This window comes from Toxorhynchites rutilus, chromosome 3 (genome assembly GCF_029784135.1).
Source record: "Toxorhynchites rutilus septentrionalis strain SRP chromosome 3, ASM2978413v1, whole genome shotgun sequence".
NCBI lineage: Eukaryota > Metazoa > Arthropoda > Insecta > Diptera > Culicidae > Toxorhynchites > Toxorhynchites rutilus.
In genome coordinates this window covers 115,799,480-115,815,252 of record NC_073746.1, presented here as the reverse complement: position 1 = coordinate 115,815,252, position 15,773 = coordinate 115,799,480, and the positions used below count along the sequence as shown (strand labels likewise).

At 35.6% G+C, this 15,773-nt stretch overlaps 1 protein-coding gene across 6 annotated transcripts in view; it reads right to left on the bottom strand.

Annotated features, from left to right (window-relative positions):
- LOC129780208 (uncharacterized) overlaps positions 1-15,773 on the bottom strand; it is a 141,704-nt gene that overhangs the window by 125,830 nt on the left and 101 nt on the right. Inside the window, exons 1-2 of one of the 6 annotated variants that reach the window (XM_055788236.1) lie at positions 15,650-15,747; positions 14,794-14,970 (exon numbers count right to left, since the gene is read on the bottom strand). In XM_055788236.1, the coding sequence (XP_055644211.1) occupies positions 14,794-14,828 (35 nt within the window). In that variant the 5' untranslated portion in view covers positions 14,829-14,970; positions 15,650-15,747. Of the gene's footprint in view, positions 1-14,793; positions 14,971-15,212; positions 15,410-15,429; positions 15,593-15,627; positions 15,748-15,773 lie in introns of those variants that run through there. The other 5 variants (XM_055788235.1, XM_055788232.1, XM_055788237.1 and 2 more) reach the window with 5 other exon arrangements.

Here is a 15,773-nt window from a genome sequence, read left to right as displayed (position 1 = left end):
GGCAATTTGCCTTTCAAAAAGTGTGCCTTCTGAAGCGCCCACCTTAGCTAGCGAGTCCGCTTTCTCATTCCCCGGAATCGAGCAATGAGAGGGAACCCATGCTAAGGTAATCTTGAATAATATTTCGACCAAAACACTCAATAGATGTCTTATTCTTGTTAGGAAATAAGATGAGCGTTTATCAACTTTCATTGAGCGGATTGCCTCTATTGATCTGAGACTGTCTGAAAAAATAAAATAATGGTCGATGGGCAGTGTTTCAATGATTCCTAGAGCATAGTATATCGCACCCATTTCTGCGACATACACGTAACAAGGATCTTTGAGTTTGAAAGAGGCACTGGAATTTTCATTGAAGATGCCGAAGCCAGTGGACCCGTTTATGTATGAACCGTCAGTAAAGAACATTTTATCAGATCCAACTTTCCCATATTTTTCCGAAAATATCGACGGAATAACATTGGGGCGTAGGTGATCTGGTATTCCATGGATTTTTTGTCGCATGGACAGATCAAAAATGACAGAGGAATTGCAAAAGTATGGGAAGCAAACTTGGTTAGAGATGCCTGGTGAAGGGTGCACGTCGTGGGTAAGGTACTCATGGTATAAAGACATAAAACTTGACTGAGGAGTCAGCTGGAGTAGATTTTCGAAGTTATCAATCACCAATGGATTCATGATCTTGCAACGGATGAGAAATCTGTAGGATAATTCTGTGAACCGAAGAGTAAGCGGGGGTACTCCTGCCAAAACATCGTATGTGTCGAATGCAAACACCCCATGGCTATACGCAAGCAACGATATTGTATTCTCTCCAGCTTGAGAATATGAATCCTGGCAGCTGATCGGAAGCAAAAACTGCCATATTCTAACACTGACAATATCGTTGTTTTGTACAACTGAATGAGGTCTCCTGGATGGGCACCCCACCATGTTCCGGTAATTGTTTTGAGAAAATTGATTCTTTGCTGGCATTTCTGTTTCAAATACGCAATGTGTCTCCCCCAGGTACATTTAGAATCAAAATATACACCCAGGTATTTGAAGAACATAGGGTGTTGGATCGTTTTGCCGGATAGGTAAAGCTGGAATTGGGCGGGTTCGTGCTTCCTAGAAAAAACGACCATTTCAGTTTTCTCCGTAGAGAATTCGATACCCAGCTTGAGGGCCCACGTGAACAGATTGTTCTGTTTCTTATCATACGATGGATAATATCTTGAATTATTCACCATAATGTTGTACGTTTGATGCAGCTTGCAGATTTTCTCGTATCTTGAAATAGACAAATATTTTATTTCATTACAATTATTAAATACCAGATTTGGACTACGAGTCTAACACTGAAATCCTAGCGATAACTAGAGGTTTCACTCAATTCTCTCTAGTGGAAAAATTGGTAGCACCTTATCATTAACTGCTCAAAATTAACGAAACTGTCAGGAGGAGATAGTTTTACCCTGTAATTTATTTATTCCAACCGATCAGCGTTGGAAAAACGGCTTATGAATAATAAAATAATCTTCTCAACACGACGAAATCATTTTTCCACGAAACAACGTTTCCTGTTGGAAACGCTGGAAAACCCTACATAAGAACGTTCAAAGTTGAAGTTGTGTTCAATTTATATAGGACGAAGAGAAGTTGAAGCAAAAGTATGAGTTCAAGATGAAGTCGACATTGGAGTTACAGAACAAGCAGAACACAGTAGTGGCAACATCCCGCAATTCAGGCATTCATGATTTGAGGGGGTGTTCTAGTGTAGAGGAACGAATTTCGGGTGTTTTTTCGAGCTCTACTCTAATAAAATAAATAATGTTTTAGCTATCCATCATTTTATTATTTGTTCATTAATATTCTAAGAATACAATAATAATTAAAGGAAAATTAAAAATGTTCAAAGGGGGTTATCCAAGAAAAACAGAGCCCTGACGGACACGATTTCAACCCTTTCGGCTATTCGAAACAAAAACGAAAACCATTCAAAGTCTGTGACATTTTAAATCGAAAAATATAGAATTAAAGTTGGTGTCTTAATTATTTTCGACAGTGCTCCTGTGAGCACTTTCAGGATCTCCGAATCTCACTCGAGCTAGGCGATTATTTTGGCATTGTAGCCCGCCTCATACAGTTCCCGCAGCTAAATCAAGGACTAGAGGTCGTTTGTCAAGGTCTGAGGTCTGTGATCGTTGCAGATTCCATCTTCCAGAAATATGGAGAAAGTATCGAGACCCTCAATGATTCTTCGTTGGTTATTCGTGAAGTTTGGCAATTTGTTTATAATACACCCCCAAAAAGGTATTATATATCGCTAGTCGCTCACTCATTATGTCTTCGTTATTTTTGGCTGCCGAAGAATATTCATATTTTCCTAAGTTTTTTACAAATGGGAGTGCTGCTCAGCCGAGTCATTTTTGACGTAGGACTGCGTGTTTGATTTCTATATAAAGGGAGTCACTCAACGCAAAATGTAACGAAAAATTAGGAGATTTCAAATGCATATTACGCAGAGTCGTTCTTACGATATATATATATATATATATATATATATATATATATATATATATATATATATATATATATATATATATGTATATATATATATATAATATATATATATATATTATAATATATACCATTCGACGGTCAATTTATGCAGCATTTTTGTCACCTGAGGTACCAATAGTGGAAATAGTATTATAAGAACTATTAAAAGAGGTATGTTTTGCGAGCGAACGCAATACAAAATCATGTACACTGGATTCTTTTTTTACGTGATTTTTTTAAACGATTTTTTTACGCAATTCTCTTGAAATCACGCGATTTACTCAATATTATGCGATTTTTTTACGTGATTTTCTTGAAATTGCGCGATTTGGTACTGCCTACCGTCGCTTTTTTGGGGAGAGAAAGAGAAGAAACAAAATTTCGCGGGAGAATGTGTGAATGTGGTTGTGACGAGCGCGCGCCGTTGATGGGACAATCTTTTTTTTGCGTGATTCTCTCGAAATTACACAATTTGCTCGAAATTGCATGATTTTTTACGCGATTTTTTTATCGCACGCATCAGTCGCGTGGAAAAAAGGATTCAGTGTGTTATGCATTCTTTCTTTCAGCTTGATTCCTGTGAATGTTGTATGCAACACAAAATCGTATGCAATAATTCGTTCTATCAAACGAATTAGACATCCAGTCAATGGGCTTTATTTCCGTTTCCATTTCACGGTGAAAAAGAAATGACGGCACGCAGAATTTTTGAACATTTCTAATTTTTGATTTACCGATTTACGATTTGCTAAGTGCAGTTGAAGGTTATTTTAGCAGACTTTTTAGAACAAAAATTATATGGAACATATAAAGTCAAGTTTTAGCCGAAAAAAAAAACAATTTATATTTTGGAGGTTTTCGGTTTTCGAACTAGAAGGGACTCTAGCTTTTTATGCTTTTTCTTCTGAAAGTTCAGACTTCTGCGAATTCTGAATTACTTGTTTTTCGTTTTTGGGATATATATTTTTTAAATTATCAACTTCTATTCTTCGCTTCAAACCACCCTGCGTCTCCATTGATTTGATACGAATAGTGTTAGAAAACTTAGTAAACTAAATTGCCATATAAATCTTTCCCAGCTATGAAGCTTAAACGTGCAATATTTATTGTAAGCGAATAAAGGTTTCATATCAGGTATATAAATATGAAATGGCTCTAACTGTCAATGTAGTTCTAATTGAATGCATTCATGCAATATTGGCAACATTGCCATGTTTTGACATCTAGAAAATATGAATTGCCACAAGCCAACATATCTTTTTTCCGAATGACATTCTCAACTTGTGTACCCCTGAGACGAGTTTCCCACTGACAGTTCAGAATTGCATCGAATGCTTGTCATAGATTTCGGTGAATATCCTCTTGAAAAACTCGTTTTTAGTGTAGAATTGCATTTATATTTAATTTTTTATATTAGTTCTATTAGTTCTAGTACTATTAGTTCCCTTAAATGGATACGATTTATTAAAATATTAGAATTTAAGAATTAAAATGAATCAAATCCTCATTTTGGTGAATTCGATAGATCATCACTATATTTCAAGCTTTGTTAAATTAAAACGGGTTTTTTTAACAAAAAAAAATATTGAAAAATATCGAAGTGGATATTTTGAGATATACATGTTTTTAATATTAAATTCATTTTTGAGTGAGATTTTTTAACTGAGCATTTAAAATCTTATTTTTCCAAAATAGTTGATTGATTTTGAAACAACTTTGCAGTACACCATATTTCAATCAGGCATCTATATTTTAAGCTATGATTTCTGGCAAAACAGAACAATGATTTTGAACACTCCCTTATGAAAAATCAATCGTATATAAAATTGGTCATCTGATAATGAAAATTGTGAGTTGATTTTCGAAACATTTAAGACATGTCATATTTGTTCTGAAAAGTCTACTAAAGTATTTTGAATTTGCATTGAATAAGTCGTAAATCGATTGAGTGGCTCTGAAGTCACAAATTTTCTGCAATTGACAAAACAGTCGATTTTTCAAACACAATAAATTTGAGTTTTGCACAAAATAATAATGATAATTAAAATAGTGATATAAAAACACATGTTTATTCTTTGCTTCTTCATATTGCTGAAGCATAGAAATTCAAGAATATCCTTTTGGAAGCTCAGAAGTTATTAGTTTGAAAAAACAACGAAAAAATTTGCGACCTCTGGGTTGGGTAACAGTTCGATATGGTATTCGCAAATATGTCGAGTGTCTTAAATGGCACTATAAAATAATCTTACATATCAATTATTTAACAAAACGTTGTACAGAGTCTTTCCGATTAAACGCTCACGCAACAAATTCAAAAAAAGTGAACCGATTTTTGACGTAGGATTACGTCTTTAGGAAACATATTGGGGTACAAATTTAAAATCGAAAATCGAGCACATCGTGAAAATTGTCCAATTTCAAACGCTTATTGCTCAGCCATTTCATGATGGATTGATGAAATTTTTGCGTCAATCGATTTCGGTACTCCATAACATTTTTTTATATCGAAGAAAATAATATATGTCATGAATCTAATTATCGAACAATTGAAAAATCTCAACCCCTATCTTAACGGAAATACCCACTTCTGATTTGTCGAAATTGATGACACATGCGGCTGGTCCCTAACAGAGATATCAAAACCAAGCTGCCTGGGGGAAATCGACATTGCAAATACATGAAGGTAGGGGGAACTTTTGCTCCCACAGAAATGTGTTTCCTAACAGAGACATATAAACCAAGCTGCCTGGAGGAAATCGGCATTTCAAATACACAAAAGTAGGGGAGCTTTTGTCCCTACCGAAGTCTATTCCATAACAGAGAATTCAAAACCATGGTGCCCGGGGTAAATCGGCATTGCAAATATATGCAAGTCGGGGGCATTTTTCTATAATTTTTTATAAGTAAGGTGAGTGATACGATTAATTCTAGCAAATAAAATTTAAAATTGGAATTTCCATGTTTGTTGCTTCGTGAAATTTCATATCAATGACCGATCGTGTATTGTGAAAAAATTAGCACAAGTGTATGTGTAAAATTGTGTATGGTAGCAATTGTGTCAAAAATGACTTCATATATGAATCAATTGTTTTAATTTCCATAAATAAAAACTAAGGTGTGTTCCCGCTCGAGAACGGGTCGTTCGGTTTAAGCTGTCTGTTTTGTTTCCATTTTCATCCAAGGAAAGTTTGTACGGCGAGAAAAATTGGAAAAGTGAAGAAATATTAGAAAAAGTGATTTCCCATATGCTCTACATATAGTATTAGTTGTTGTTTGTCCAATTAAAATTCGCATTGAGTTTAAAAAAATTATGAAAGAAAATTATCTTTTCCATTTCAAATGTGTTTTCTCTATGTTGAAGTAATATGTTTCACTGATAAGAAAAATTGATAATTGTGTTCGGTATTGGTAATTATCTTACATTACATTGGTATGTTTTTTTTAGTTCATCCATATATAACACAGGAGGCATCTCGTCTAGGATCACAGAGGGTGGTTTTCATCATATCTCGTTCCACTTCGGTATCTTTTATCTGATACGCACCATCCAACGACTGTTTACCATACTTCTGTCATCATCACTCGGTAAACACTGGTGGAGTGAACAAACAATACCCAACAACCAAACAAAACGGCCCTTTTCAGAGCCACAAAATCATTATCAAAGAGGTTAACGATGTAATTCTTCAAACATATCCAAAATCAACAGATAGTCTAACAGAATCCTACGTCAACTATGCGGTCGTGTCTCGAACACAACCCTCCTGTGACTTTCATTTTTAAAAAACGAAAATTATTTCTGAACATTTTTTATGTGACCACCCCTTTTTTCGATAACGCGTTTTAAACGGTGGACAAAATTCTTTATGCACAACTCTAACATTACGACTTCGATGCTGTTGAAAAACCGAGTTATTTCTTCTTTAAGTTCCTCCAAATTTTGTGGCTTTTTAACATAGTAACGGTCCTTCACGTACCCCCAGAGGAAGTAATCGACGACGAGAAACGTTGAAATTCTTAACATAAGGGGACAAAGTTTCATTAAGGCTTCGGTTGCTCGAGTAATACGATTTCACTAAAAATACACGTTCTTGTAAATTGTACATCTTGACACTAAAAACCATCCGATCAGACTGAAATAGCCGAATATTATCGTCCCGAAGTGGGGAATGCGGTGTTACCATCGACGGAGCGAAACATTTTTTTTTATAAGGAGCTATTCGATTTTTTTTACGTGAGCGTTTACTTTGCAAGACCCTGTACTTCGTTAGTTTATATATTTTATCCATTCAGAGCGTATTTTCTCTTTCTGCTCCAAATTGCACAAAATACTTCAACGAATTGTTAATAATATCAAAAATTCAAACATTCTGATGATGATTTATTTGGGTTGAAGCCATTGCCCATTTCGGTTTTTATCATATGAACAACATACATTCAAAATTAAACGATTAAACGTTGTGCAAAGTCTAAAATGAATTTTGCAGTTTGTTTGGTGGAGAGATTGAGCAAATACCAAGATACTAACCTCATGAATGAACGCATAAAAAGCATTTGTTTATACCATTTAACTTCAAGGGTTTTCACAATTTTAATAAAATTTCCGAAAAACTTTACTAGAGTGCTAATAAAAATGGTCATCTCGAATTTTCGAACGAGACTTCTTGTAAAATGTTGGTTGGTTCCAGCGAAAAAAAAACCCTATACAAAATTTCAGTTGGATCGCACCTAATTTGCTAGTGTCACAAAGACATCTAAAGTTTGAGTTTTTCGAAAGCCGTAAAATCACCCAACGGGGGAGTACATGAAATCGGGGATTTAAAAATTTAGGTCAAATGCCTTAGAATTGCCAGAAACGTCGAGATTAGCCGTTATAAAAAAATGTCAAATATGGACTTTTCAGACAAAAAAAAAACGCTCAAATGTTAAAAAGTCGTTTTTGACAAAAAATATTTTTTCGAGATAACAGTAAATCTCAAAGTTTCATGTAATCTGGCCTTAATTTTTTAAACCCCGATTTCATGTACTCCCCCATTGAGTGATTTTGGAATTTTCGAAAAACCCAAACTTGGACGTCTTTGTGACACTAGTTAATAAAGTCCAATTAAGCTGAAATTTTGCAGGATGTTCCGTTCGAAATTCGAAGATAACTTATTTCCCATACATTCATTGACACTCTACTGCACACCTTTGGATTCAGTGATTCTTCTAAAAACCATGACATAAAGAATTTTGGATAGTTCAATTGCCTGAAAAAATTGTTTCTTGGCAGCTTGGATGTTCTTTAAAAATTATTCATTCATTGAATTTACAATGTTTCTAATAATAATACAATCTATTAGATGAGATGATTACATCTACAATTTCCACCATCATTATTTAAATTAATATCAATAAATTTTACATTTTTAAATTATACTAGCTGACCCGGCAAACTTCGTCCCACCCAAAATTTATTTTTTGTTATCAATACCTCCAAACATTCACGTTTTCTTACTATGAGCAAGTTCATGGGTCCAATCGCAGAACTGTTCATTGATTGATCTTCTAATCGACCCCATTGAATTTACTTTTTACTATAAAATTCTTAGTATTTCTAATAAAACTCATCACTTTAATATCAAATTATTGTGAGACACAATTCTCGTTCAAGATTTTTCAACCACATGTTTCTCCGTTACATGGAATAGATGTTTTATACAGAAAATATGATAGAATAATATGTGTAATATTTTTTTTGGACCCTCTATCCATTCCAGAGAAGGGAGGAGTGTCATACCATCATAGAAACATTTTACATACCCAAAAACCCTCACATCCCAAATTGTGCTTGATTAGTTCTCCAGTTATGCAGAAGATTGTATTTGTGTCCTTCCTGTAATTTGAGTTTCGTTTGTATGGCAGCCCTCCCTTAGAAATGGGGGTGGAGAGTCTAACCATCATAGAAACATTTATTGTACCCTAAAACCTATATATGCCTAATTTGGTTTCATTTGCTTGATTAATTCCCGAGTAATTTAGAAATTTTTGTTTAATTTGTATGGCAGCCCCCCCTTAGAGAGGTGGGAGGGGTTTCAAACTACCACGAAAACCTTCCCCGGCCCCAAAAACCCCGACATACTAATTTTCATGTCGATCGGTTCAGTAGTTTCCGAGTTCTTAAGAATCAGACAGATAGAAAGATAGACAGAAAGACAGATATATATATATATATATATATATATATATATATATATATATATATATATATATATATATATATATATATATATATATATATATAGATACAAAATCTACAGATATTTAACGTATTCCCAAAAACCCTCCTGAATCATTATATTTTCTTCCCCGCTCTCCGATTGCTTCTTTGAAAACTTATAAACCTTACTTGCAAATTGGAAGAAAACACTCGAACTAGCAATTGAACAACCCTCCCTAGATTATTTTGAGCATTTGCTCTGTACTGCTGTTATTAACTTATGATTACAGAATTTTCACTCTGTCATTTACTTCTTTTTTCAGTCTATCTTTCACCATTCTGTTAAGATTGTTTTAAAAAAATACATCTTTTATTTCGGATTAAGGATTTATCAGCTGTAATCCACCTTGGACATAATTTAGACTCCGGTTTACTCGGGTCCTGTTTTAAAATATAGCCACACGAAACAAGATATATATGTTCAATAGATATTTGCGATATAATACAACTTGCATTGCATAAAAACATTCAAAGCTATGTATCTTTCCACTGTGAGGCATTTGAACTTATTGAACATTATAACTCCTGGTGACTGGGGAACTCCAAATTTTATCGAATGTTGCACTTATTTATACAATTTTATACCATCAGTTTCAAGTATTTTGAGGTCCTAGAGAAGCCCTATCATAAACACATAGAAGTCAGCTTTTTAAAATAAAGACGAATTCTGGAATAACAAGACAAATTCGTAATCATTCGTAATCAAAATAGTTTCACCACCTGCGTAGGCAAGAATGTAACGGATTTATCAAATATTAAATACGGAGTATTTTTATTTTTTTTTATTTATTTATTTATTTATTGATACACAAATCATTGTAGCGTAAGGAATTCTCCTTTTCATGTACTACATTTAGTTTGAATTCATTGAGCTCTTCAATCTAATTTTACTTATCTATAATTTTAAATTTAACCAATTAATTTTGTTGATTCCTCCTGTTAAACCATTTAACGCATTCCCTATGAAATCCACTCACACTATTAATACTCTTAATTTCGTTAGGTAACTGATCCCAAAAACCAATGCCCCTGACAAACAATGTATTTGCATAATGCGATGAATTATATCGTGGTATCACATAGTTCCTACTACTATTACTACGAAAGGCAGTCAGTTTTTCATATAAGTATGTAGGGGAACGAAAATGAATAATTTTGAACAAAGTTAGACATGCTCGCAACTTTACAAATTCATGGAAGGGACAGCCCAGTAGAACATGATGCTTATGAGACACTCTAGAAAATCTACCTAAATTAAAAACATATCTAATACAACAGTTTAAAACAATTCTAAATCTGTCAATCGCTCGAGCAGATGCATTCAACAGAAAAACATCTCCATACATAAAATGAGGAAGAAGCAATGATTGAAACAGACGTAACTTTATAGGAGTTGGAAGCATGTAAGATGAAAGCCTCAAAAGTCGTAAACCAGCGAATATTTTGCTACATTGTTTATTAATGTGTTTGTCCCATTCTAGATTGTTTTGGATGATAAACCCTAGATTAGCCGTGTCAACGTAATCTAATTTCTCGGTGCCTAAGAACAAGGATGGTAACTCGCTATTTTGATTATTTTTGGCAATAAACATAGCTTTAGTTTTTGATGCATTCACTGGCAGCATGTTCCGAATCGACCATCGATAAATTCTACCCAAATCAAAATTTATGAAGTCAGATATCATAGGTACTGGTAAACCTTCTACGGCTAAGTAAAGTTGCACATCATCCGCGAACATGTGTATCTTGCAGTGCTTCAGAACAGATGGTAGATCGTTGATAAAGCATGAAAATAACAAGGGGCCCAAAATTGAACCCTGAGGGACACCAGACATAATTGGAATGTGTTTGGAATATTTTCCATTTGCAAAAACAGCTTGCGTTCGTTTCGATAGATACGAGTGAATCAAGCTAACAGCTGAACGGCTGAACGAAAACTCAGAGGATAATTTTTTCAAAAGTTTTGTATGCGATACTTTATCGAAGGTTTTAGAAAAATCGATCAATATTAAAACAGCAACACCTTTCCTATCAATAACCGAGTGAATATCATCGTGCACTTTCAAAAAGGCAGAAGTTGTGCTATGTCCACGGCGAAAACCTGATTGAAGATGGTACATTAGATTATAACTATTAATATGGTCTTGAATTTGATTTTTTATCAATCGTTCAAAGACTTTTGACAGGGCGCACAGAATGCTTATCGGTCTTAAATTAGCCAAATTAACGCTTTTCCCTTTTTTTTTTTAATAGGAATTATTTTAGAAAATTTCCAAGCTTACGGAAATTTAGAAGAAACAATAATAAGATGGAATATAAATCTCAATACAGGACAAACCGAAGGAAATAAAAGTTTGATGAATTTCAAAGGAATGTTCAACTGTTCAACATGTTGTGAATTTTGACACACATTAATACTTTTCAGTTTTTTCCACAAGTCCTTGCTTGAATGTGTCGAAGTTAGCTGATTGGATGTATAATTAATTTTTGCAGTGTTTACTATGTGAGTGACTCTGTTTCGAAGACGCTTGAATTGATTTTGGTTATAAACAGATCTATCCGTGATCCATAAACGATACGCAATATTTCTTTCTAGAATAGCTTGCGCGATTTCATTAGTAAACCATGGATTCTTTTTAGCACGTGTTGTTCTTAATGGAACAAAAGAATTGAACAGGTTTAATAGATTTACATTGAAAAAGCTCAAAGCCAAATCGACATCAGTTATGCTATAGAGATATGCCCAATTAATTCTCTCAAAAGCATCCATAAGAGACGACAAATTCAAATTCCGATAATCGCGGAAGGTATGGATAGAATCGACATGAGATCGACTTATTTTAATGGATGAAAATAAAACATCATGTCTTGAGAATGCTGGTGCAGAAACTTGGTTTAAATTTAAAACAAAGTCTGCATTATTTGTTAAAAATAAATCAATTAACGAACTACCACTTGAGAAAAAATGAGTGTTCGTAGAATTTATTCATTTCAAACCATAAAAATCAAGACAACTTTTCAATCTTTCTGATCTACTATCAGTTCTATTGAAGTTGATATTAAAGTCACCCAAAAGTATAACATTTTGAAAATTTACAGATATATCACGCAGTTTGTCAAAAAGAAGTTCAGAACAATCTGTTCTATGAGGGTTGTAACAAACCCCCAAAAGAAACTTCTCCGAATTATGCATTATTTCTAGAAACATATACTCAGTGCGAGACATGCTACCAACCCCGACAAGTATCTCTGATGCGGAAAGTACTTTGCACTTCAAGAAACTTCTGTAATAAACACAAACGCCCCCACCACGGCTGTAGTTGCGATCATTTCTAACGATGTTGTAACCATCAATTCCTATAAGAGAATCTGGGACATCAGCAGTCAGCCAAGTTTCGCTCAAACAAATTATATCAATTTTACTGTCATGAAAGCACATTTTGAATTCATCTAATTTACTTAATTGGCGCGCACAAAGACTTTGAATATTAACATGACAGATATTTATGTTATCTGTCTTTAGTGCACAATTCATCACAATACGAGGGATACAAACATTCGCAGGAGCATTGTAGGCACCATCACCTAACATCGTAACAAAACAAAAGAAGTGGAAACCACAAAAAATTCGTCATATAGCCCAACCCGTTAGAATCAACAATTGAATAGAGCAATGAGTAATCTTTCGTATAACAATTCATTGGTATTTCGATTATTTCAATTAACATTTGTGAAGTGGTTCTGGTGAAGAATGTATCTATCACAACGTGGTCGTAACAGCAGCAAAAGCAGGAACAACAGCAACAGCAGCAACAACAGCAACAGCAGTAACAACAGCATGCACAGGAACAGCAGCCGCCTCAGCTCATCTGTATACCCGTCCCCCCTTACTTTTAGGAAGGATGGAGAGAAGGATGTAATATGGAAAGGATTCATGGACATAATTGAGAAGGAATAAACAAAAGCTTCGAAGGAAAGGTTTTCGACTTCATCAGAAGCGATCATTAAACTGCGACGAATCCTCCAGCGTACGTACCAAAACTGCTTCTGCGTCAACCGTAGCTTTGACAAACACACATCCGTCCTTAGTAAATACGGTGTGTAATTTTCTCGATCGTCTCAGGCTGATAGCTTTACCTTTGATCCTCCTAACTTCTTCCGTTAGATTTTCATTGATATAGATTCTCTTGTCAACATTGAATCCAAGGTGAATCAATGACAAATTTCTCAATGAGAAGTAACGACGAAAGAAGTCTTCGCGAGCCAGTTTGAACGCAAATTGCAGTGCAATTGGTGGAGTGGCGCCAACCGAGATGTTTCCCCTAGCCAAACGTTTGGCATAGATCAATGGCTTACATTGTTCATTGTAACCAAGGGCGACCGCAACATTCCGAGATATTTCATTTAGGTCCTCATTTGTAGTATATGGAACACCAGTCAACAGCAAGTCAGAACTCTTCTCCATTGCACGTACTCTATTATAGTTCTGGTTGACATCAGTACGAATCTTGTTTACAGATGAAGATAGACAGTTGATTTCTCTGCTGCACTCCGATTTGAAAAGCTGAACATCATTCCGTAGCGTCGAAATGTCCATCTGCAGATCTTGCTTACAGGAATCAATCCTAGCGTTTGTGTCCTTAAACATGTCCTGCATACGCACTAGAAGCCCCGATAGGCTTTCGACTTTATCATCAATTTTATCCAGTTCCTCGCGCGAACGTTTATTTGCATTCCTGTCGCAGCTCAATCCCAAGGTGTTATTGTTTGTTTTGCCTCTCACCATCGTAAAAGCACTTTGTTTTGCTTCTGTTGGTAGCGGATGAACCCGTTCTGAGCGTAGTCGATTATTATGACGGATCAATCGTGAAATGAGTTACCAATGAAACAATGGCTATAGATGTAGAATATGTTGGATTTGCACAACAGAGTTAGTTTGAAGACGAGATTGTAGCTAATCCAGAGCGTGGAACTTCATATGCTTTGCATCCGGTGATGATTCTAGAAGAATCGTGTTGCAGAATAAGTCCACGTCGAGACGAAAATTACGTAGAAACTTCACATAAACCACTACAGTAGCCAGGTTACTCACTACTCTCGCTCATCCCTTTAGGAATATGTATATATATGCACCACATTTCTAAATCCGGATGGATCAAAAGTTTACGCTGAAATTTCTTATTGCAGGAGTTTCATGAGAGTATGTTACAAGCCCTAGAAAGAATTGAGCTAAAATTTTCGATATTTGCTGATTGGTTCAAGACTTTAATAAAGTGACAATGAAATAATAAGCTTTACAATAACTAATTTCTACCAAAGAAATTTTGTCTGACAAAATGTGTCATGTGTCATATAATATCATTTTGTGGAATTCTGTGATGCATAACTTACACGAATACCTTCTAATTCTATAGGAACGGTAGTTTTTCATGCTATGAAATGTAACTATTTTTCATTAGTTGAAGTTATCACCCATTCCATTTCAATATATTCCTAAGGAACAACTTTCTGAAATTATTGTTAGGATTTTCAGATCCTTCGTACGCAGGTTCATGTGAAGATGCTATTTTTTCACAACGGTCTGCGATTCCATGTTTAAACTGCGTAGAATCAGTAGAGTCCAACGTAATTCGAAATAATAGGAACATAGTCTCAAAAAAGTTAACTTTTTATTGATTTTCGTCTTTTTTTCAGATGTAGGTAGCTTGAATGAAATACTTTGTTATTTTTCATGTGCCCTTTTCTATAATAGGTAATAATAAACCTCACCCCAAAACCAGATTATTCCACTAATCTCAATGCATCAAAGAAGTTGAACGGTTTAAAAGTCGGTTTAAAGTCCACTTCAGACAAGTTTAGTGTGACATTCTCCGAGAGATTCCGTATTGAAACGTAATAAAACTAACTCTTCCGGATTTTTCTGAAGGCGATTACTGAACATATGCTCACAACGCAAAAACAACAACATAGTCGTAGAATACCCCGCTTACCTCAAGCTCAGCAGTTTGGTATTTTTTCTCGTCATCTTGAACGGCTTCCTCCTATAGGCGCACTCGATTGGATTGCACTTTCTTCGATTTATCACTTCTATTTCATACACACTTTTCTTCGTGCGACTCTTGGTTGTTGTCTCGATCGGGAAACACTTTCACCTTCTTCACAAAATCCTGAAAATCCACGGAAAGAAAAACAAATTCAGCATAGGAAACTCAACTGTTAAACCTTAAAAGATGTTATCATCGTCAGTCACTGAAAAAGTGTCAACAGTTGGTTCTTTTCCACACTGTACTTAAAATCCAATCACTCCAAAATCTCCGAATGTGGAAGAAATCTTATTTTGCAACCCCTGACATACGAGCTGCTATTGATTGTTACACGACGAGACTTCACTTTTTCGCGTTTCGAGCACCTTTTACTCTCCGCCAGATGGGTTTACAATTTCACACTATTATCGAACATCCATACATTAATTATTGCGCTTAACACCACACACAAGAAATCACTCTGGTCTGAACGAAAAACTATGCCCCCCAAATAGGGAGGATACACACAGCTTATGTTCCTCGCACTCGCACCCGGACCCTGCTTCCCTAGGCGCACAAGGTTGAACCTCGTCAACAACTTACGGCGGCAGTAAACGTCAGAACACACCAGGAACGGTATCGCACTCACTCTGGGAGTTCAGAGCAAGTCGGAAGGTTCGCGTGCTCACGCTGCGGCGACTCCAAAGTGACTGGTCTCTGCGCGAGCACTTCTTGGGAGCTTTAACGAAATTAAAAGTTCACCACCGAAAGTAAAATTTGAGACATGGAACGCTTTGGCACCAATACTGGTGAAGCCCAATACCTGCCGCGAGTGGTACTCGCGCGCGCGCTTTGTTTACTCTCCGGATGCGCACTTGGAAATAACTGGTTTTGGTTGTGGGTTTCGCGCGCGCAGCTCGGAGAATCGTGAGCGAATCCGCGTGCGC